The 25,486-nt window shown below is 46.9% G+C and overlaps 1 protein-coding gene across 2 annotated transcripts in view; it reads right to left on the bottom strand.

Annotated features, from left to right (window-relative positions):
* ASPDH (aspartate dehydrogenase domain containing) overlaps positions 1 to 25,486 on the bottom strand; it is a 198,433-nt gene that overhangs the window by 55,600 nt on the left and 117,347 nt on the right. For both annotated transcript variants that reach the window (XM_073637239.1, XM_073637240.1), the window contains exon 3: positions 4,017 to 4,161. In XM_073637239.1, the coding sequence (XP_073493340.1) occupies positions 4,017 to 4,161 (145 nt within the window). The remainder of the gene's footprint in view (positions 1 to 4,016; positions 4,162 to 25,486) is intronic.

Genomic DNA, 25,486 nt, shown 5'->3' with positions numbered 1-25,486 from the left:
GTGTGAGATGACAGATATAGGATTAGTGTAGGATATGTGTGAGATGACAGATATAGGGTTAGTGTAGGATGTGTGTGAGATGACAGATATAGGGTTAGTGTAGGATATGTGTGAGATGACAGATATAGGGTTAGTGTAGGATGTGTGTGAGATGACAGATATAGGATTAGTGTAGGATGTGTGTGAGATGACAGATATAGGATTAGTGTAGGATATGTGTGAGATGACAGATATAGGGTTAGTGTAGGATATGTGTGAGATGACATATAGGGTTAGTGTAGGATATGTGTGAGATGACAGATATTGGGTTAGTGTAGGATATGTGTGAGATGACAGATATAGGGTTAGTGTAGGATGTGTGTGAGATGACAGATATAGGATTAGTGTAGGATGTGTGTGAGATGACAGATATAGGGTTAGTGTAGGATGTGTGTGAGATGACAGATATAGAGTTAGTGTAGGATATGTGTGAGATGACAGGTATAGGGTTAGTGTAGGATATGTGTGAGATGACAGATATAGGGTTAGTGTAGGATATGCGTGAGATGACAGATAATGGGTTAGTGTAGGATATGTGTGAGATGACAGATATAGGGTTAATGTAGGATGTGTGTGAGATAACAGATATTGGGTTATTGTAGGATATGTGTGAGATGACAGATATAGGGTTAGTGTAGGATATGTGTGAGATAACAGATATAGTGTTAGTGTAGGATATGTGTGAGATGACAGATATAGGGTTACTGTAGGATGTGTGTGAGATGACAGATATAGGATTAGTGTAGAATGTGTGTGAGATGACAGATATAGGATTAGTGTATGATATGTGTGAGATGACAGATATAGGGTTAGTGTAGGATGTGTGTGAGATGACAGATATAGGATTAGTGTAGGATGTGTGTGAGATGACAGATATAGGATTAGTGTAGGATGTGTGTGAGATGACAGATATAGGATTAGTGTAGGATATGTGTGAGATGACAGATATAGGGTTAGTGTAGGATATGTGTGAGATGACAGATATAAGGTCAGTGTAGGATATGTGTGAGATGACAGATATAGGATTAGTGTAGGATATGTCTGAGATGACAGATATAGGGTTAGTGTAGGACATGTGTGAGATGATAGATATAGGATTAGTGTAGGATATGTCTGAGATGACAGATATAGGGTTAGTGTAGGATATGTGTGAGATGACAGATATAAGGTCAGTGTAGGATATGTGTGATATGACAGATATAGGATTAGTGTAGGATATGTGTGAGATGACAGATATAGGGTTAGTGTAGGACATGTGTGAGATGATAGATATAGGGTTAGTATAGGATATGTGTGAGATGACAGATATAGGGTTAGTGTAGGACATGTGTGAGATGACAGATATAGGGTTAGTGTAGGATATGTGTGAGATGACAGATATAAGGTTAGTGTAGCATATGTGTGAGATGACAGATATAGGGTTAGTGTAGGACATGTGTGAGATGACAGATATCAGGTTAGTGTAGGATATGTGTGAGATGACAGATATAGGGTTAGTGTAGGATATGTGTGAGATGACAGATATAAGGTTAGTGTAGGATATGTGTGAGATGACAGATATAGGGTTAGTGTAGGACATGTGTGAGATGACAGATATCAGGTTAGTGTAGGATATGTGTGAGATGACAGATATAGGATTAGTGTAGGATATGTGTGAGATGACAGATATAGGGTTAGTGTAGGACATGTGTGAGATGATAGATATAGGATTAGTGTAGGATGTGTGTGAGATGACAGATATAGGATTAGTGTAGGATGTGTGTGAGATGACAGATATAGGATTAGTGTAGGATATGTCTGAGATGACAGATATAGGGTTAGTGTAGGATATGTGTGAGATGACAGATATAAGGTCAGTGTAGGATATGTGTGAGATGACAGATATAGGATTTGTGTAGGATATGTGTGAGATGACAGATATAGGGTTAGTGTAGGACATGTGTGAGATGATAGATATAGGGTTAGTGTAGGATATGTGTGAGATGACAGATATAGGGTTAGTGTAGAACATGTGTGAGATGACAGATATAGGGTTAGTGTAGGATATGTGTGAGATGACAGATATAAGGTTAGTGTAGGATATGTGTGAGATGACAGATATAGGGTTAGTGTAGGACATGTGTGAGATGACAGATATCAGGTTAGTGTAGGATATGTGTGAGATGACAGATATAGGGTTAGTGTAGGATATGTGTGAGATGACAGATATAGGGTTAGTGTAGGATATGTGTGAGATGACAGGTATAGGGTTAGTGTAGGATATGTGTGAGATGACAGATATAGGGTTAGTGTAGGATATGTGTGAGATGACAGATATAGGATTAGTGTAGGATATGTGTGAGATGACAGATATAGGGTTAGTGTAGGATATGTGTGAGATGACAGATATAGGGTTAGTGTAGGATATGCGTGAGATGACAGATAATGGGTTAGTGTAGGATATGTGTGAGATGACAGATATAGGGTTAGTGTAGGATATGTGTGAGATGACAGATAATGGGTTAGTGTAGGATATGTGTGAGATGACAGATATTGGGTTACTGTAGGATATGTGTGAGAGGACAGATATAGGATTAGTGTGGGATGTGTGTGAGATGACAGATACAGGGTTAGTGTAGGATATGTGTGAGATGACAGATATAGGGTTAGTGTAGGATATGTGTGAGATGACAGATATAGGGTTAGTGTAGGATATGCGTGATATGACAGATATTGGGTTACTGTAGGATATGTGTGAGATGACAGATATAGGGTTAGTGCAGGATATGTGTGAGATGACAGATGTAGGGTTAGTGTAGGATATGTGTGAGATGACAGATATAGGGTTAGTGTAGGATGTGTGTGAGATGACAGATATAGGATTAGTGTAGGATATGTGTGAGATCACAGATATAGTGTTAGTTTAGGATGTGTGTGAGATGACAGATATAGGATTAGTGTAGGATGTGTGCGAGATGACAGATATAGGGTTAGTGTAGGATGTGTGTGAGATGACAGATATAGGATTAGTGTAGGATATGTGTGAGATGACAGATATAGGGTTAGTGTAGGATGTGTGTGAGATGACACATATAGGATTAGTGTAGGATGTGTGTGAGATGACAGATATAGGATTAGTGTAGGATATGTGTGAGATGACAGATACAGGGTTAGTGTAGGATGTGTGTGAGATGACAGATATAGGGTTAGTGTAGGATATGTGTGAGATGACAGATATAGGGTTATGTAGGATGTGTGTGAGATGACAGATATAGGATTAGTGTAGGATATGTGTGAGATGACAGATATAGGGTTAGTGTAGGATATGTGTGAGATGATAGATATCAGGTTAGTGTAGGATATGTGTGAGATGACAGATATTGGGTTAGTGTAGGATATGTGTGAGATGACTGATATAGGGTTAGTGTAGGATATGTGTGAGATGACATATAGGGTTAGTGTAGGATATATGTGAGATGACAGATATTGGGTTAGTGTAGGATATGTGTGAGATGACAGATATAGGGTTAGTGTAGGATGTGTGTGAGATGACAGATATAGGGTTAGTGTAGGATATGTGAGAGATGACAGATGTAGGATTAGTGTAGGATATGTGTGAGATGATAGATATAGGGTTAGTGTAGGACATGTGTGAGATGACAGATATAGGGATAGTGTAGGATATGTGTGAGATGACAGATATAGGGATAGTGTGGGATATGTGTGAGATGACAGATATAGGGATAGTGTAGGATATGTGTGAGATGACAGATGTAGGGTTGGTGAAGTATATGTGTCAGATGACAGATATAGGGTTAGTGTAGGATATGTGTGAGATGACAGATATAGAGTTAGTGTAGGATATGTTTTCTTAGGATGTGTGAAGAGAGCGATAAAGGGTGTGCGTATGATGAGTGTGAGATGACAGATATAGGGTTAGCGTAGGATATGTGTCATGAAAGATACAATTTCATACTCAGATGTAACTTATAACTTACCGTTCCTCGAATTCCTCCAGGTTCTGGAGCTGTAGATGTGGCTGGACGCTCGCCTCCAGTTTTCCCGGTGTCCTATTCCAGACGAATGCTAATTCCATGCTCCACTTCTCCCCGTCTCGTTGGATTTGTTTCACTAGGTAACTACCTGCAGACATAGAACATACAGGTGTATTTGTACTCGGTGCAGACGTTGTGAAATGCCCCGCCTTGGGGTTATGCTTCTTGTCATCAGGGACCATTGTTATCATGGTGATTGAGGAAATAACGGCTCCAGATATATTTCACCGAAGTTTCATAGTTTTGAAGATAGAAGGTAAATATAAGTCCATAAAGTTAAACCTATCCCGTAATATTTAGATCCAGAGGAAAGCAAACACCCCATGAGGCAGATGCTGACTGCCTTCATCACTGTAAGAGAGTCAGCTCTTCTGTCCATGTCCTTGTGGATTACGTGCAGTGAATTGCACTAAAGCTTCACCGCATTTTAGTCAAATGGAAACGACTTCTCTAATTTGGCCAGGAAGGTCTGTCCATTCTTTTGGAGCTGCTTATATAATTTACTTACCAATCCAAACCCCTCATCACTTTAGCCACCAGGACTGGAAGTCATGCCACCGAGGCTACTGACTAACTGTAGGGTCAGGTGACCGAACGATTAACCACCAGAGTGGCAGCGCTGAAGCTGCAGAGGTTCAGGATGGAAAGTAACAGTTCTTTGGTTTAGAAAGCTGTTTTCTCTTTGGCTAGAAGGGGGGAAATGTAGTGGATCCCCCACCTTTAAGAGATGATGGTGTTCATGCAATTGTAATAAGTAATACTGAGGAAGCTTAAAGGTGATATGTGGAGATGGGTTGTGATTGTTGGAGTTCATGAGTCTTAGGATTCAGTCTAGGATTGCCAAATGTATTAAATGCAGTAATATTGATAAGGTTTGCAGGGTTATTGCTTGGTTTCAGTATCACACAGCTACCTTGAGGGGTCTTCTCACCTGTCGCTCTCAGACCATCTTCTACTCTACTCCTCTTCTCTCTTCTTACTTTTGGATTAGTATGGATTATTAACTGGCTTGAAATACCGAAAGTTAAAGGGTTATTCCCATCATAAATAGTATTGGCATATTGCAATTTTATGGCATCTGTAAGATATCTACTCACTCACTTGTGTTTTGAGGTAGACACGGAAAGCGGTTGCCGTAAAAGGTCCAGGCTAGTTTATTAAAAACTCCATAAACCGCTTAGGATAATAAAACAAAAACAGACTTATTTGCTACAAAGTCAAAACATAAAGTAAATAGCCCATACAGCATTGTGGGTTCACCCCCTCAAGTTAATGTCCAGGACTTTAGTCTTTAGCAAACACAAATAACACTGGAGGTCTGCACACCTCCCGACACAAACAACACTGGAGGTCTGCACACCTCCCGACACAAACAACACTAGAGGTCTGCACACCTCCCGACACAAACAACACTGGAGGTCTGCACACCTCCAGACACAAACAACACTGGAGGTCTGCACACCTCCCGACACAAACACTGAATGAGACAACTGGTCTCCATTTTATCTGCCGCACCATGCCCCAGGGTGGGAATATGGAAGAAGCCAGTCCCACCCGTCTCTCCTTCTCTCTGACTGCTCATAAACCTGGCCCTGACATACCCTATTAACCCTGTCAGCACCATACATGCTGGAGCCTGATTTCATGGGCTTACATCACCGAGGCTACCAACCTCAATAATACATATTTCCCCTCAAGGACCTCTCCGGTGGCTATCTTACATAGTCCACCCTCGACCCAAAGCCGTGGGGTTTGGCACCTTCCGCAATATTACACTGGGACCTCAACAGAGGGTCAGCATTGCCATGCAGTTTCCTGGGCCTATGCTCTACATGAAAGCTAAAATCTTCAAGTGCAAGAAACCACCTGGTCACTCGGGCATGGTTCCCCTTCTTTTCCTGCATGAACCTCAGTGGGTCATGACCTGACACCAGCCTGAACCTCCTGCCTAAGGAGGTAGTACCTTAGAGAGTCCAACAGCCACCTGATGGCCAAACATTCCTTCTCCACTATGGGGTAGTTCTCCTTGCTCTTCCTCGTTCACCTCCTGTGACAGGACAGCACCTAGGCTGACATCTAAATTGTCTGTCTGGACAACAAACTCCTTGGAGAAGTCCGGTGTAGCATTGGCGTCTCGACCACTGCCAGGCAGAGACGCCGCCCCCCTTACCGCCGCGGACCTGCTCCGGCGTCTACCGGCCTCCCTGCAGCTGCTGCTGGTGCACGCAGCATCCCAGGCTCTGTGCCTAGGGCGTGAGCGCGCGCGCTCCCTCCCTCTTAAAGGGGCCACGCGCACAGTCCTAAAAAGTCCCGGACCAATGGCCAAACAATTTTCCCTTTGAAAGGCACCTCCTCCAATATGGAGGTGCCCATGCAAAGTTGTTGCTCTGTGATACTTTGCTTAACCCTAACCCTCTGACCATAAGAGCTTACACTCTACAGGAGAGAGAGAGAGGACCTCACCGACCATAAGAGCTTACACTCTACAGGAGAGAGAGAGGACCCCACTGATCTTAAGAGCTTACACTCTACAGGAGAGAGAGGATCCCACTGATCTTAAGAGCTTACACTCTACAGGAGAGAGAGAGAGGACCTCACTAACCATAAGAGCTTACACTTTACAGCAGAGAAAGAGAGGACCCCACTGATCATAAGAGCTTACACTCTACAGGAGAGAGAGAGAACTCCACTGACCATAAGAGCTTACACTCTACAGGAGAGAGAGAGAGGACCCCACTGACCATAAGAGCTTACACTGTACAGGAGAGAGAGGACCCCACTGACCATAAGAGCTTACACTCTACAGGCGAGAGAGAAGACCCCAATGACCATAAGAGCTTACACTCTACAGGAGAAAGAGGACCCCACTGACCATAAGAGCTTACACTCTACAGGAGAGAGAGGATCCCACTGATCTTAAGAGCTTACACGCTACAGGAGAGAGAGAGAGGACCTCACTAACCATAAGAGCTTACACTCTACAGCAGAGAGAGAGAGGACCCCACTGATCATAAGAGCTTACACTCTACAGGAGAGAGAGAGAACTCCACTGACCATAAGAGCTTACATTCTACAGGAGTGAGAGGACCCCACTGACCATAAGAGCTTACACTCTACAGGAGAGAGAGGACCCCATTGACCATAAGAGCTTACACTCTACAGGAGAGAGAGAGGATCCCACTGACCATAAGAGCTTACACTCTACAAGAGAGAGAGAGGACCCCACTGACCATAAGAGCTTACACTCTACAGGAGAGAGAGAGAGGACCGCACTGACCATAAGAGCTTACACTCTACAGGAGAGAGAGAGGACCCCACTGACCATAAGAGCTTACACTCTACAGGAGAGAGAGAGGACCCCACTTATCTTAAGAGCTTACACTCTACAGGAGAGAGAGGATCCCACTGATCTTAAGAGCTTACACTCTACAGGAGAGAGAGAAAGGACCTCACTGACCATAAGAGCTTACACTCTACAGCAGAGAGAGGACCCTACTGATCATAAGAGCATACTCTCTACAGCAGAGAGAGAGAGGACCCCACTGATCATAAGAGCTTACACTCTACAGGAGAGAGAGAGAGGACCCCATTGACGATAAGAGCTTACACTCTACAGGAGAGAGAGAGGATCCCACTGACCATAAGAACTTACACTCTACAAGAGAGAGAGAGAACCCCACTGACCATAAGAGCTTACACTCTACAGGAGAGAGAGAGAGGACCGCACTGACCATAAGAGCTTACACTCTACAGCAGAGAGAGAGGACCCCACTGACCATAAGAGCTTACACTCTACAGGAGAGAGAGAGGACCCCAATGATCATAAGAGCTTACACTCTACAGGAGAGAGGGGACCCCAATGACCATAAGATCTTCCACTCTACAGGAGAGAGAGAAAGGACCCCACAGACCATAAGAGCTTACACTCTACAGGAGAGAGAGAGGACCCCACTGACCATAAGAGCTTACAATCTACAGGAGAGAGAGAGGACCCCACTGACCTTAAGAGCTTACACTCTACAGGAGAGAGAGAGAGGACCCCACTGACCATAAGAGCTTACACTCTACAGGAGAGAGAGAGGACCCCACTGACCATAAGAGCTTAAACTGTACAGGAGTGAGAGAGAGGATCCCACTGACCTTAAGAGCTTACACTCTACAGGAGAGAGAGAGAGGACCCCACTGACCATAAGAGCTTACACTCTACAGGAGAGAGAGGATCCCACTGACCATAAGAGCTTAAACTGTACAGGAGAGAGAGAGAGGATCCCACTGACCATAAGAGCTTACACTCTACAGGAGAGAGAGGATCCCACTGACCATAAGAGCTTACACTCTACAGGAGAGAGAGAGGACCCCACTGACCATAAGAGCTTACACTATACAGGAGAGAGAGGACCCCACTGACCATAAGAGCTTACACTCTACAGGAGAGAGAAAGGACCCCACTAATCATAAGAGCTTACACTCTACAGGAGAGAGAGAGGACCCCGCTGACCATAAGAGCTTACACTCTACAGGAGAGAGAGAGGACTTCACTGACCTTAAGAGCTTACACTCTACAGGAGAGAGAGAGGATCCCACTGACCATAAGAGCTTACACTCTACAGGAGAAAGAGGACCCTACTGATCATAAGAGCTTACACTCTACAGGAGAGAAAGGGGATCCCACTGACCATAAGAGCTTACACTCTACAGGAGAGAGAGAGGACTCCACTGGCCATAAGAGCTTACACTCTACAGGAGAGAGAGAGGACTTCACTGACCATAAGAGCTTACACTCTACAGGAGAGAGAGAGAGGATCCCACTGACCATAAGAGCTTACACTCTACAGGAGAGAGAGGACCCTACTGATGATAAGAGCGTACACTCTACAGGAGAGAAAGGGGATCCCACTGACCATAAGAGCTTACAGTCTACAGGAGAGAGAGGACCCCACTGACCATAAGAGCTTACACTCTACAGGAGAGAGAGAGGATCCCACTGATCTTAAGAGCTTACACTCTACAGGAGAGAGAGGATCCCACTGATCTTAAGAGCTTACACTCTACAGGAGAGAGAGAGAGGACCTCACTAACCATAAGAGCTTACACTTTACAGCAGAGAAAGAGAGGACCCCACTGATCATAAGAGCTTACACTCTACAGGAGAGAGAGAGAACTCCACTGACCATAAGAGCTTACACTCTACAGGAGAGAGAGAGAGGACCCCACTGACCATAAGAGCTTACACTGTACAGGAGAGAGAGGACCCCACTGACCATAAGAGCTTACACTCTACAGGCGAGAGAGAAGACCCCAATGACCATAAGAGCTTACACTCTACAGGAGAAAGAGGACCCCACTGACCATAAGAGCTTACACTCTACAGGAGAGAGAGGATCCCACTGATCTTAAGAGCTTACACGCTACAGGAGAGAGAGAGAGGACCTCACTAACCATAAGAGCTTACACTCTACAGCAGAGAGAGAGAGGACCCCACTGATCATAAGAGCTTACACTCTACAGGAGAGAGAGAGAACTCCACTGACCATAAGAGCTTACATTCTACAGGAGTGAGAGGACCCCACTGACCATAAGAGCTTACACTCTACAGGAGAGAGAGGACCCCATTGACCATAAGAGCTTACACTCTACAGGAGAGAGAGAGGATCCCACTGACCATAAGAGCTTACACTCTACAAGAGAGAGAGAGGATCCCACTGACCATAAGAGCTTACACTCTACAGGAGAGAGAGGACCCTACTGATGATAAGAGCTTACACTCTACAGGAGAGAAAGGGGATCCCACTGACCATAAGAGCTTACAGTCTACAGGAGAGAGAGGACCCCACTGACCATAAGAGCTTACACTCTACAGGAGAGAGAGAGGATCCCACTGACCATAAGAGCTGACACTCTATAGGAGAGAGAGAGGACCCCACTGACCATAAGAGTTTACACTCTACAGGAGAGAAAGAGGATCCCACTGACCATTAGAGCTTACACTCTACAGGAGAGAGAGAGGACCCCACTGACCATAAGAGCTTACACTCTACAGGAGAGAGAGGACCCCACTGACCATAAGAGCTTACACTCTAAAGGAGAGAGAGAGGACCCCATTGATCATAAAAGCTGACACTCTATAGGAGAGAGAGAGGACCCCACTGACCATAAGAGCTTACACTCTACAGGAGAGAGAGGACCCCATTGACCATAAGAGCTTACACTCTACAGGAGAGAGAGAGAGGACCCCACTGACCATAATAGCTTACACTCTACAGGAGAGAGAGAGGACCCCACTGATCATAAGAGCTTACACTCTACAGAAAAGAGAGAGAGAGAGGACCCCACTGACCAAAAGAGCTTACACTCTACAGGAGAGACAGAGAGGACCCCTCTGACCATAAGAGCTTACACTCTACAGGAGAGACAGAGAGGACCCCACTGACTATAAGAGCTTACAATCTACAGGAGAGAGAGGACCCCACTGATCATAAGAGCTTACACTCTATAGGAAAGATAGGACCCCATTGACCATGAGAGCTTACACTCTACAGGAGAGAGAGAGAGGACCCCACTGACCATAAAAGATTACACTCTACAGGAGAGAGAGAGGACCCCACAGACCATAAGAACTTAAACTCTACAGGAGAGACGGAGGATCCCACTGACCATACGAGCTTACACTCTACAGGAGAGAGAGGATCCCACTGACCATAAGAGCTTACACTATACAGGAGAGAGAGGACCCCACTGACCATAAGAGCTTACACTCTACAGGAGAGAGAGAGGACCCCACTGACCATAAGAGCTTACACTCTACAGGAGAGAGAGAGGACCCCACTTATCTTAAGAGCTTACACTCTACAGGAGAGAGAGGACCCCACTGATCTTAAGAGCTTACACTCTACAGGAGAGAGAGAGAGGACCTCACTGACCATAAGAGCTTACACTCTACAGCAGAGAGAGGACCCTACTGATCATAAGAGCATACACTCTACAGCAGAGAGAGAGAGGACCCCACTGATCATAAGAGCTTACACTCTACAGGAGAGAGAGAGAGGACCCCATTGACGATAAGAGCTTACACTCTACAGGAGAGAGAGAGGATCCCACTGACCATAAGAACTTACACTCTACAAGAGAGAGAGAGAACCCCACTGACCATAAGAGCTTACACACTACAGGAGAGAGAGAGAGGACCGCACTGACCATAAGAGCTTACACTCTACAGCAGAGAGACAGGACCCCACTGACCATAAGAGCTTACACTCTACAGGAGAGAGAGAGGACCCCACTGATCATAAGAGCTTACACTCTACAGGAGAGAGGGGACCCCAATGACCATAAGATCTTCCACTCTACAGGAGAGAGAGAAAGGACCCCACAGACCATAAGAGCTTACACTCTACAGGAGAGAGAGAGGACCCCACTGACCATAAGAGCTTACAATCTACAGGAGAGAGAGAGGACCCCACTGACCTTAAGAGCTTACACTCTACAGGAGAGAGAGAGAGGACCCCACTGACCATAAGAGCTTACACTCTACAGGAGAGAGAGAGGACCCCACTGACCATAAGAGCTTAAACTGTACAGGAGAGAGAGAGAGGATCCCACTGACCTTAAGAGCTTACACTCTACAGGAGAGAGAGAGAGGACCCCACTGACCATAAGAGCTTACACTCTACAGGAGAGAGAGGATCCCACTGACCATAAGAGCTTACACTCTACAGGAGAGAGAGAGAGGACCCCACTGACCATAAGAGCTTACACTCTACAGGAGAGAGAGAGGACCCCACTGACCATAAGAGCTTAAACTGTACAGGAGAGAGAGAGAGGATCCCACTGACCATATGAGCTTACACTCTACAGGAGAGAGAGGATCCCACTGACCATAAGAGCTTACACTCTACAGGAGAGAAAGAGGACCCCACTGACCATAGGAGCTTACACTATACAGGAGAGAGAGGACCCCACTGACCATAAGAGCTTACACCCTACAGGAGAGAGAAAGGACCCCACTAATCATAAGAGCTTACACTCTACAGGAGAGAGAGAGGACCCCGCTGACCATAAGAGCTTACACTCTACAGGAAAGAGAGAGGACTTCACTGACCATAAGAGCTTACACTCTACAGGAGAGAGAGAGGATCCCACTGACCATATGAGCTTACACTCTACAGGAGAAAGAGGACCCTACTGATCATAAGAGCTTACACTCTACAGGAGAGAAAGGGGATCCCACTGACCATAAGAGCTTACACTCTACAGGAAAGAGAGGACCCCACTGACCATAAGAGCTTACACTCTAGAGGAGAGAGAGAGGATCCCACTGACCATAAGAGCTTAAACTCTACAGGAGAGACAGAGGATCCCACTGACCATAAGAGTTTACACTCTACAGGAGAGAAAGAGGATCCCACTGACCATTAGAGCTTACACTCTACAGGAGAGAGAGAGGAGCCCACTGACCATAAGAGCTTACACTCTACAGGAGAGAGAGGACCCCACTGACCATAAGAGCTTACACTCTAAAGGAGAGAGAGAGGACCCCATTGATCATAAAAGCTGACACTCTATAGGAGAGAGAGAGGACCCCACTGACCATAAGAGCTTACACTCTACAGGAGAGAGAGGACCCCATTGACCATAAGAGCTTACACTCTACAGGAGAGAGAGAGAGGACACCACTGACCATAATAGCTTACACTCTACAGGAGAGAGAGAGGACCCCACTGATCATAAGAGCTTACACTCTACAGAAAAGAGAGAGAGAGAGGACCCCACTGACCAAAAGAGCTTACACTCTACAGGAGAGACAGAGAGGACCCCACTGACCATAAGAGCTTACACTCTACAGGAGAGACAGAGAGGACCCCACTGACTATAAGAGCTTACAATCTACAGGAGAGAGAGGACCCCACTGATCATAAGAGCTTACACTCTATAGGAAAGATAGCACCCCATTGACCATAAGAGCTTACACTCTACAGGAGAGAGAGAGAGGACCCCACTGACCATAAAAGATTACACTCTACAGGAGAGAGAGAGGACCCCACTGACCATAAGAACTTAAACTCTACAGGAGAGACGGAGGATCCCACTGACCATAAGAGCTTACACTCTACAGGAGAGAGAGGACCCCTCTGACCATAAGAGCTTACACTCTACAGGAGAGACAGAGAGGACCCCACTGACTATAAGAGCTTACAATCTACAGGAGAGAGAGGACCCCACTGATCATAAGAGCTTACACTCTATAGGAAAGATAGGACCCCATTGACCATGAGAGCTTACACTCTACAGGAGAGAGAGAGAGGACCCCACTGACCATAAAAGATTACACTCTACAGGAGAGAGAGAGGACCCCACAGACCATAAGAACTTAAACTCTACAGGAGAGACGGAGGATCCCACTGACCATACGAGCTTACACTCTACAGGAGAGAGAGGATCCCACTGACCATAAGAGCTTACACTATACAGGAGAGAGAGGACCCCACTGACCATAAGAGCTTACACTCTACAGGAGAGAGAGAGGACCCCACTGACCATAAGAGCTTACACTCTACAGGAGAGAGAGAGGACCCCACTTATCTTAAGAGCTTACACTCTACAGGAGAGAGAGGACCCCACTGATCTTAAGAGCTTACACTCTACAGGAGAGAGAGAGAGGACCTCACTGACCATAAGAGCTTACACTCTACAGCAGAGAGAGGACCCTACTGATCATAAGAGCATACACTCTACAGCAGAGAGAGAGAGGACCCCACTGATCATAAGAGCTTACACTCTACAGGAGAGAGAGAGAGGACCCCATTGACGATAAGAGCTTACACTCTACAGGAGAGAGAGAGGATCCCACTGACCATAAGAACTTACACTCTACAAGAGAGAGAGAGAACCCCACTGACCATAAGAGCTTACACACTACAGGAGAGAGAGAGAGGACCGCACTGACCATAAGAGCTTACACTCTACAGCAGAGAGACAGGACCCCACTGACCATAAGAGCTTACACTCTACAGGAGAGAGAGAGGACCCCACTGATCATAAGAGCTTACACTCTACAGGAGAGAGGGGACCCCAATGACCATAAGATCTTCCACTCTACAGGAGAGAGAGAAAGGACCCCACAGACCATAAGAGCTTACACTCTACAGGAGAGAGAGAGGACCCCACTGACCATAAGAGCTTACAATCTACAGGAGAGAGAGAGGACCCCACTGACCTTAAGAGCTTACACTCTACAGGAGAGAGAGAGAGGACCCCACTGACCATAAGAGCTTACACTCTACAGGAGAGAGAGAGGACCCCACTGACCATAAGAGCTTAAACTGTACAGGAGAGAGAGAGAGGATCCCACTGACCTTAAGAGCTTACACTCTACAGGAGAGAGAGAGAGGACCCCACTGACCATAAGAGCTTACACTCTACAGGAGAGAGAGGATCCCACTGACCATAAGAGCTTACACTCTACAGGAGAGAGAGAGAGGACCCCACTGACCATAAGAGCTTACACTCTACAGGAGAGAGAGAGGACCCCACTGACCATAAGAGCTTAAACTGTACAGGAGAGAGAGAGAGGATCCCACTGACCATATGAGCTTACACTCTACAGGAGAGAGAGGATCCCACTGACCATAAGAGCTTACACTCTACAGGAGAGAAAGAGGACCCCACTGACCATAGGAGCTTACACTATACAGGAGAGAGAGGACCCCACTGACCATAAGAGCTTACACCCTACAGGAGAGAGAAAGGACCCCACTAATCATAAGAGCTTACACTCTACAGGAGAGAGAGAGGACCCCGCTGACCATAAGAGCTTACACTCTACAGGAAAGAGAGAGGACTTCACTGACCATAAGAGCTTACACTCTACAGGAGAGAGAGAGGATCCCACTGACCATATGAGCTTACACTCTACAGGAGAAAGAGGACCCTACTGATCATAAGAGCTTACACTCTACAGGAGAGAAAGGGGATCCCACTGACCATAAGAGCTTACACTCTACAGGAAAGAGAGGACCCCACTGACCATAAGAGCTTACACTCTAGAGGAGAGAGAGAGGATCCCACTGACCATAAGAGCTTAAACTCTACAGGAGAGACAGAGGATCCCACTGACCATAAGAGTTTACACTCTACAGGAGAGAAAGAGGATCCCACTGACCATTAGAGCTTACACTCTACAGGAGAGAGAGAGGAGCCCACTGACCATAAGAGCTTACACTCTACAGGAGAGAGAGGACCCCACTGACCATAAGAGCTTACACTCTAAAGGAGAGAGAGAGGACCCCATTGATCATAAAAGCTGACACTCTATAGGAGAGAGAGAGGACCCCACTGACCATAAGAGCTTACACTCTACAGGAGAGAGAGGACCCCATTGACCATAAGAGCTTACACTCTACAGGAGAGAGAGAGAGGACCCCACTGACCATAATAGCTTACACTCTACAGGAGAGAGAGAGGACCCCACTGATCATAAGAGCTTACACTCTACAGAAAAGAGAGAGAGAGAGGACCCCACTGACCAAAAGAGCTTACACTCTACAGGAGAGACAGAGAGGACCCCACTGACCATAAGAGCTTACACTCTACAGGAGAGACAGAGAGGACCCCACTGACTATAAGAGCTTACAATCTACAGGAGAGAGAGGACCCCACTGATCATAAGAGCTTACACTCTATAGGAAAGATAGCACCCCATTGACCATAAGAGCTTACACTCTACAGGAGAGAGAGAGAGGACCCCACTGACCATAAAAGATTACACTCTACAGGAGAGAGAGAGGACCCCACTGACCATAAGAACTTAAACTCTACAGGAGAGACGGAGGATCCCACTGACCATAAGAGCTTACACTCTACAGGAGAGAGAGGATCCCACTGACCATAAGAGCTTACACTATACAGGAGAGAGAGGACCCCACTGACCATAAGAGCTTACACTCTACAGGAGAGAGAGAGGACCCCACTGACCATAAGAGCTTACACTCTACAGGAGAGAGAGAGGACCCCACTTATCTTAAGAGCTTACACTCTACAGGAGAGAGAGGATCCCACTGATCTTAAGAGCTTACACTCTACAGGAGAGAGAGAGAGGACCTCACTGACCATAAGAGCTTACACTCTACAGCAGAGAGAGGACCCTACTGATCATAAGAGCATACACTCTACAGCAGAGAGAGAGAGGACCCCACTGATCATAAGAGCTTACACTCTACAGGAGAGAGAGAGAGGACCCCATTGACGATAAGAGCTTACACTCTACAGGAGAGAGAGAGGATCCCACTGACCATAAGAACTTACACTCTACAAGAGAGAGAGAGAACCCCACTGACCATAAGAGCTTACACACTACAAGAGAGAGAGAGAGGACCGCACTGACCATAAGAGCTTACACTCTACAGCAGAGAGACAGGACCCCACTGACCATAAGAGCTTACACTCTACAGGAGAGAGAGAGGACCCCAATGATCATAAGAGCTTACACTCTACAGGAGAGAGGGGACCCCAATGACCATAAGATCTTCCACTCTACAGGAGAGAGAGAAAGGACCCCACAGACCATAAGAGCTTACACTCTACAGGAGAGAGAGAGGACCCCACTGACCATAAGAGCTTACAATCTACAGGAGAGAGAGAGGACCCCACTGACCTTAAGAGCTTACACTCTACAGGAGAGAGAGAGAGGACCCCACTGACCATAAGAGCTTACACTCTACAGTAGAGAGAGAGGATCCCACTGACCATAAGAGCTTAAACTGTACAGGAGAGAGAGAGAGGATCCCACTGACCTTAAGAGCTTACACTCTACAGGAGAGAGAGAGAGGACCCCACTGACCATAAGAGCTTACACTCTACAGGAGAGAGAGGATCCCACTGACCATAAGAGCTTACACTCTACAGGAGAGAGAGAGAGGACCCCACTGACCATAAGAGCTTACACTCTACAGGAGAGAGAGAGGACCCCACTGACCATAAGAGCTTAAACTGTACAGGAGAGAGAGAGAGGATCCCACTGACCATAAGAGCTTACACTCTACAGGAGAGAGAGGATCCCACTGACCATAAGAGCTTACACTCTACAGGAGAGAGAGAGAACCCCACTGACCATAGGAGCTTACACTATACAGGAGAGAGAGGACCCCACTGACCATAAGAGCTTACACTCTACAGGAGAGAGAAAGGACCCCACTAATCATAAGAGCTTACACTCTACAGGAGAGAGAGAGGACCCCGCTGACCATAAGAGCTTACACTCTACAGGAAAGAGAGAGGACTTCACTGACCATAAGAGCTTACACTCTACAGGAGAGAGAGAGGGTCCCACTGACTATAAGAGCTTACACTCTACAGGAGAAAGAGGACCCTACTGATCATAAGAGCTTACACTCTACAGGAGAGAAAGGGGATCCCACTGACCATAAGAGCTTACACTCTACAGGAGAGAGAGGACCCCACTGACCATAAGAGCTTACACTCTACAGGAGAGAGAGGACCCCACTGACCATAAGAGCTTGCACTCTACAGGAGAGAGAGAGGATCCCACTGACCATAAGAGCTAAAACTCTACAGGAGAGACAGAGGATCCCACTGACCATAAGAGTTTACACTCTACAGGAGAGAAAGAGGATCCCACTGACCATTAGAGCTTACACTCTACAGGAGAGAGAGAGGACCCCACTGACCATAAGAGCTTACACTCTACAGGAGAGAGAGGACCCCACTGACCATAAGAGCTTACACTCTAAAGGAGAGAGAGAGGACCCCATTAATCATAAAAGCTGACACTCTATAGGAGAGAGAGAGGACCCCACTGACCATAAGAGCTTACACTCTACAGGAGAGAGAGGACCCCATTGACCATAAGAGCTTACACTCTACAGGAGAGAGAGAGAGGACCCCACTGACCATAATAGCTTACACTCTACAGGAGAGAGAGAGGACCCCACTGAACATAAGAGCTTACACTCTACAGAAAAGAGAGAGAGAGAGGACCCCACTGACCAAAAGAGCTTACACTCTACAGGAGAGACAGAGAGGACCCCACTGACCATAAGAGCTTACACTCTACAGGAGAGACAGAGAGGACCCCACTGACTATAAGAGCTTACAATCTACACGAGAGAGAGGACCCCACTGATCATAAGAGCTTACACTCTATAGGAAAGATAGGACCCCATTGACCATAAGAGCTTACACTCTACAGGAGAGAGAGAGAGGACCCCACTGACCATAAAAGATTACACTCTACAGGAGAGAGAGAGGACCCCACTGACCATGAGAACTTAAACTCTACAGGAGAGACGGAGGATCCCACTGACCATAAGAGCTTGCACTCTACAGGAGAGAGAGGATCCCACTGACCATAAGAGCTTACACTATACAGGAGAGAGAGGACCCCACTGACCATAAGAGCTTACACTCTACAGGAGAGAGAGAGGACCCCACTGACCATAAGAGCTTACACTCTACAGGAGAGAGAGAGGACCCCACTTATCTTAAGAGCTTACACTCTACAGGAGAGAGAGGATCCCACTGATCTTAAGAGCTTACACTCTACAGGAGAGAGAGAGAGGACCTCACTGACCATAAGAGCTTACACTCTACAGCAGAGAGAGGACCCTACTGATCATAAGAGCATACACTCTACAGCAGAGAGAGAGAGGATCCCACTGATCATAAGAGCTTACACTCTACAGGAGAGAGAGAGAGGACCCCATTGACGATAAGAGCTTACACGCTACAGGAGAGATAGAGGATCCCACTGACCATAAGAACTTACACTCTACAAGAGAGAGAGAGAACCCCACTGACCATAAGAGCTTACACACTACAGGAGAGAGAGAGAGGACCGCACTGACCATAAGAGCTTACACTCTACAGCAGAGAGACAAGACCCCACTGACCATAAGAGCTTACACTCTACAGGAGAGAGAGAGGACCCCACTGATCATAAGAGCTTACACTCTACAGGAGAGAGGGGACCCCAATGACCATAAGATCTTCCACTCTACAGGAGAGAGAGAAAGGACCCCACAGACCATAAGAGCTTACACTCTACAGGAGAGAGAGAGGACCCCACTGACCATAAGAGCTTACAATCTACAGGAGAGAGAGAGGACCCCACTGACCTTAAGAGCTTACACTCTACAGGAGAGAGAGAGAGGACCCCACTGACCATAAGAGCTTACACTCTACAGGAGAGAGAGAGGACCCCACTGACCATAAGAGCTTAAACTGTACAGGAGAGAGAGAGAGGATCCCACTGACCTTAAGAGCTTACACTCTACAGGAGAGAGAGGATCCCACTGACCATAAGAGCTTACACTCTACAGGAGAGAGAGAGAGGACCCCACTGACCATAAGAGCTTACACTCTACAGGAGAGAGAGAGGACCCCACTGACCATAAGAGCTTAAACTGTACAGGAGAGAGAGAGAGGATCCCACTGACCATAAGAGCTTACACTCTACAGGAGAGAGAGGATCCCACTGACCATAAGAGCTTACACTCTACAGGAGAGAGAGAGAACCCCACTGACCATAGGAGCTTACACTATACAGGAGAGAGAGGACCCCACTGACCATAAGAGCTTACACTCTACAGGAGAGAGAAAGGACCCCACTAATCATAAGAGCTTACACTCTACAGGAGAGAGAGAGGACCCCGCTGACCATAAGAGCTTACACTCTACAGGAGAGAGAGAGGACTTCACTGACCATAAGAGCTTACACTCTACAGGAGAGAGAGAGGATCCCACTGACCATAAGAGCTTACACTCTACAGGAGAAAGAGGACCCTACTGATCATAAGAGCTTACACTCTACAGGAGAGAAAGGGGATCCCACTGACCATAAGAGCTTACACTCTACAGGAGAGAGAGGACCCCACTGACCATAAGAGCTTACACTCTACAGGAGAGAGAGAGGATCCCACTGACCATAAGAGCTTAAACTCTACAGGAGAGACAGAGGATCCCACTGACCATAACAGCTTACACTCTACAGGAGAGAGAGGACCCCACTGACCATAAGAGCTTTCACTCTACAGGAGAGAGAGAGGACCCCGCTGACCATAAGAGCTTACACTCTACAGGAGAGAGAGAGAGGACTCCACTGGCCATAAGAGCTTACACTCTACAGGAGAGAGAGAGGACTTCACTGACCATAAGAGCTTACACTCTACAGGAGAGAGAGAGAGGATCCCACTGACCATAAGAGCTTACACTCTACAGGAGAGAGAGGACCCTACTGATGATAAGAGCTTACAATCTACAGGAGAGAAAGGGGATCCCACTGACCATAAGAGCTTACAGTCTACAGGAGAGAGAGGACACCACTGACCATAAGAGCTTACACTCTACAGGAGAGAGAGAGGATCCCACTGACCATAAGAGCTGACACTCTATAGGAGAGAGAGAGGACCCCACTGACCATAAGAGTTTACACTCTACAGGAGAGAAAGAGGATCCCACTGACCATTAGAGCTTACACTCTACAGGAGAGAGAGAGGACCCCACTGACCATAAGAGCTTACACTCTACAGGAGAGAGAGGACCCCACTGACCATAAGAGCTTACACTCTAAAGGAGAGAGAGAGGACCCCATTGATCATAAAAGCTGACACTCTATAGGAGAGAGAGAGGACCCCACTGACCATAAGAGCTTACAGTATACAGGAGAGAGAGGACCCCATTGACCATAAGAGCTTACACTCTACAGGAGAGAGAGAGAGGACCCCACTGACCATAATAGCTTACACTCTACAGGAGAGAGAGAGAGGACCCCACTGATCATAAGAGCTTACACTATACAGGAGAGAGAGAGGACCCCACTGACCAAAAGAGCTTACACTCTACAGGAGAGACAGAGAGGACCCCACTGACCATAAGAGCTTACACTCTACAGGCGAGACAGAGAGGACCCCACTGACTATAAGAGCTTACAATCTACAGGAGAGAGAGGACCCCACTGATCATAAGAGCTTACACTCTATAGGAAAGAGAGGACCCCATTGACCATAAGAGCTTACACTCTACAGGAGAGAGAGAGAGGACCCCACTGACTATAAAAGATTACACTCTACAGGAGACAGAGAGGACCCCACTGACCATAAGAGCTTAAACTCTACAGGAGAGACCGAGGATCCCACTGACCATAAGAGCTTACACTCTACAGGAGAGAGAGGATCCCACTGACCATAAGAACTTAAACTATACAGGAGAGAGAGGACCCCACTGACCATAAGAGCTTACACTCTACAGGAGAGAGAAAGGACCCCACTAATCATAAGAGCTTACACTCTACAGGAGAGAGAGAGGACCCCCTGACCATAAGAGCTTACACTCTACAGGAGAGAGAGAGGACTCCACTCACCATAAGAGCTTACACTCTACAGGAGAGAGAGAGGACTTCACTGACCATAAGAGCTTACACTCTACAGGAGAGAGGGAGAGGATCCCACTGACCATAAGAGCTTACACTCTACAGGAGAGAGAGGACCCTACTGATGATAAGAGCTTACACTCTACAGGAGAGAAAGGGGATCCCACTGACCATAAGAGCTTACAGTCTACCGGAGAGAGAGGACCCCACTGACCATAAGAGCTTACACTCTACAGGAGAGAGAGAGGATCCCACTGACCATAAGAGCTTACACTCTACAAAAAAGATAGGACCCCACTGATCATAAGAGCTTACACTCTACAGGAGAGAGAGAACCCCAATGACCATAAGAGCTTCCACTCTACAGGAGAGAGAGAGGATCCCACTGATCATAAGAGCTTACACTATACAGGAGAGAGAGAGTACCCCACTGACCATAAGAGCTTACAGTATACAGGAGAGAGAGAGGACCCCACTAATCATAAGAGCTTACACTCTACAGGAGAGAGAGAGAACCCCACTGACCATAAGAGCTTACACTCTACAGAAGAGAGAGAGAGGACCCCACTGACCATAAGAGCTTACACTCTACAGGAGAGAGAGAGAGGATCCCACTGACCATAAGAGCTTACACTCTACAGAACAGAGAGAGGGGACCCCACTGATCATAAGAGCTTGCACTCTACAGGAGAGAGAGAGGACCCCACTGACCAAAAGAGCTTACACTCTAAAGGAGAGAGAGAGGACCCCACTGATCATAAGAGCTTACACTCTACAGAAGAGAAAGAGGATCCCACTGACCATAAGAGCTTACACTCTACAGGAGAGAAAGAGGATCCCACTGATCATAAGAGCTTACACTCTACAGAAGAGAAAGAGGATCCCACTGACCATAAGAGCTTACACTCTACAGGAGAGAAAGAGGATCCCACTGACCATAAGAGCTTACACTCTACAGGAGAGAGAAGACCCCACTGACCATAAGAGCTTACACTCTACAGGAGAGAGAGAGGACCCCACTGACCATAAGAGCTTACACTCTATAGGAGAGAGAGGACCCCACTGACCATAAGAGCTTACACTCTACAGGAGAGAGAGGACTCCATTGACCATAAGAGCTTACACTCTACAGGAGAGAGAGAGAGGACCCCACTGATCATAAGAGCTTACACTCTACAGAAAAGAGAGAGAGAGAACCCCACTAACCATAAGAGCTTACACTCTACAGGAGAGACAGAGAGGACCCCACTGACTATAAGAGCTTACACTCTACAGGAGAGAGAGAGGACCCCACTGACCATAAGAGCTTACACTCTACAGGAGAGAGAGGACCCCACTGATTATAAGAGCTAACACTCTATAGGAAAGAGAGGACCCCACTGATCATAAGAGCTTACACTCTACAGGAGAGAGAGGACCCCACTGACCAGAAGAGATCACACTCTACAGGAGAGAGAGGACCCCACTGATCATAAGAGCTTACACTCTACAGGAGACAGAGCACCCCATTGATCATAAGAGCTTACACTCTACAGGAGAGAGTGGACCCCACTGATCATAAGAGCTTACACTCTACAGGAGAGAGAGGACCCCACTGACCATAAGAGCTTACACTCTACAGGAGAGAGAGAGGACCCCACTGACCATAAGAGCTTACACTCTACAGGAGAGAGAGGACCCCACTGACCATAAGAGCTTACACTCTACAGGAGAGAGAGAGGACCCCACTGACCATAAGAGCTTACACTCTATAGGAGAGAGAGGACCCCACTGACCATAAGAGCTTACACTCTACAGGAGAGAGAGGACTGCATTTACCATAAGAGCTTACACTCTACAGGAGAGAGAGAGAGGACCCCACTGATCATAAGAGCTTACACTCTACAGGAGAGAGAAGACCCCACTGACCATAAGAGCTTACACTCTACAGGAGAGAGAGAGGACCCCACTGACCATAAGAGCTTACACTCTATAGGAGAGAGAGGACCCCACTGACCATAAGAGCTTACACTCTACAGGAGAGAGAGGACTCCATTGACCATAAGAGCTTACACTCTACAGGAGAGAGAGAGAGGACCCCACTGATCATAAGAGCTTACACTCTACAGAAAAGAGAGAGAGAGAACCCCACTAACCATAAGAGCTTACACTCTACAGGAGAGACAGAGAGGACCCCACTGACTATAAGAGCTTACACTCTACAGGAGAGAGAGAGGACCCCACTGACCATAAGAGCTTACACTCTACAGGAGAGAGAGGACCCCACTGATTATAAGAGCTAACACTCTATAGGAAAGAGAGGACCCCACTGATCATAAGAGCTTACACTCTACAGGAGAGAGAGGACCCCACTGACCAGAAGAGATCACACTCTACAGGAGAGAGAGGACCCCACTGATCATAAGAGCTTACACTCTACAGGAGACAGAGCACCCCATTGATCATAAGAGCTTACACTCTACAGGAGAGAGTGGACCCCACTGATCATAAGAGCTTACACTCTACAGGAGAGAGAGGACCCCACTGACCATAAGAGCTTACACTCTACAGGAGAGAGAGAGGACCCCACTGACCATAAGAGCTTACACTCTACAGGAGAGAGAGGACCCCACTGACCATAAGAGCTTACACTCTACAGGAGAGAGAGAGGACCCCACTGACCATAAGAGCTTACACTCTATAGGAGAGAGAGGACCCCACTGACCATAAGAGCTTACACTCTACAGGAGAGAGAGGACTGCATTTACCATAAGAGCTTACACTCTACAGGAGAGAGAGAGAGGACCCCACTGATCATAAGAGCTTACACTCTACAGAAAAGAGAGAGAGAGAACCCCACTAACCATAAGAGCTTACACTCTACAGGAGAGACAGAGAGGACCCCACTGACTATAAGAGCTTACACTCTACAGGAGAGAGAGAGGACCCCACTGACCATAAGAGCTTACACTCTACAGGAGAGAGAGGACCCCACTGATTATAAGAGCTTACACTCTATAGGAAAGAGAGGACCCCACTGATCATAAGAGCTTACACTCTACAGGAGAGAGAGGACCCCACTGACCAGAAGAGATCACACTCTACAGGAGAGAGAGGACCCCACTGATCATAAGAGCTTACACTCTACAGGAGACAGAGCACCCCATTGATCATAAGAGCTTACACTCTACAGGAGAGAGTGGACCCCACTGATCATAAGAGCTTACACTCTACAGGAGAGAGAGAGGACCCCACTGACCATAAGAGCTTACACTCTACAGGAGAGAGAGGACCCCACTGACCATAAGAGCTTACACTCTACAGGAGAGAGAGAGGACCCAACTGACCATAAGAGCTTACACTCTACAGGAGAGAGAGGACCCCACTGATCATAAGAGCTTACACTGTACAGGAGAGACAGAGAGGACCCCACTAACCATAAGAGCTTACACTCTACAGGAGAGACAGAGATTACCCCACTGACTATAAGAGCTTACACTCTACAGGAGAGAGAGAGGACCCCACTGACCATAAGAGCTTGCACTCTACAGGAGAGAGGGGACCCCACTGATCATAAGAGCTTACACTCTATAGGAAAGAGAGGACCCCACTGATCATAAGAGCTTACACTCTACAGGAGAGAAAGGACCCCACTGACCATAAGAGATCACACTTTACAGGAGAGAGAGGACCCCACTGATCATAAGAGCTTACACTCTACAAGAGACAGAGGACCCCATTGATCATAAGAGCTTACACTCTACAGGAGAGAGAGGACCCCACTGATCATAAGAGCTTACACTCTAGAGGAGAGAGAGAGGACCCCACTGACCATAAGAGCTTACACTCTACAGGAGAGAGAGGACCCCACTGACCATAAGAGCTTACCCTCTGCAGGAGAGAGAGAGGACCGCACTGACCATAAGAGCTTACACTCTACAGGAGAGAGAGGACCCCATTGATCATAAGAGCTTACACTCTACAGGAGAGAGAGAGAGAACCCCGCTGACCTTAAGAGCTTACACTCTACAGGAGAGAGAGGACCCCACTGATC

This window comes from Phyllobates terribilis, unplaced genomic scaffold, assembly GCF_046119375.1.
Source record: "Phyllobates terribilis strain yellow unplaced genomic scaffold, ASM4611937v1 Scaffold_6__1_contigs__length_29720123, whole genome shotgun sequence".
NCBI classification, from domain to species: Eukaryota; Metazoa; Chordata; class Amphibia; order Anura; family Dendrobatidae; genus Phyllobates; species Phyllobates terribilis.
The sequence above is the reverse complement of the archived record's forward strand: the minus strand, read 5'-3'. Positions and strand labels throughout refer to the sequence as shown.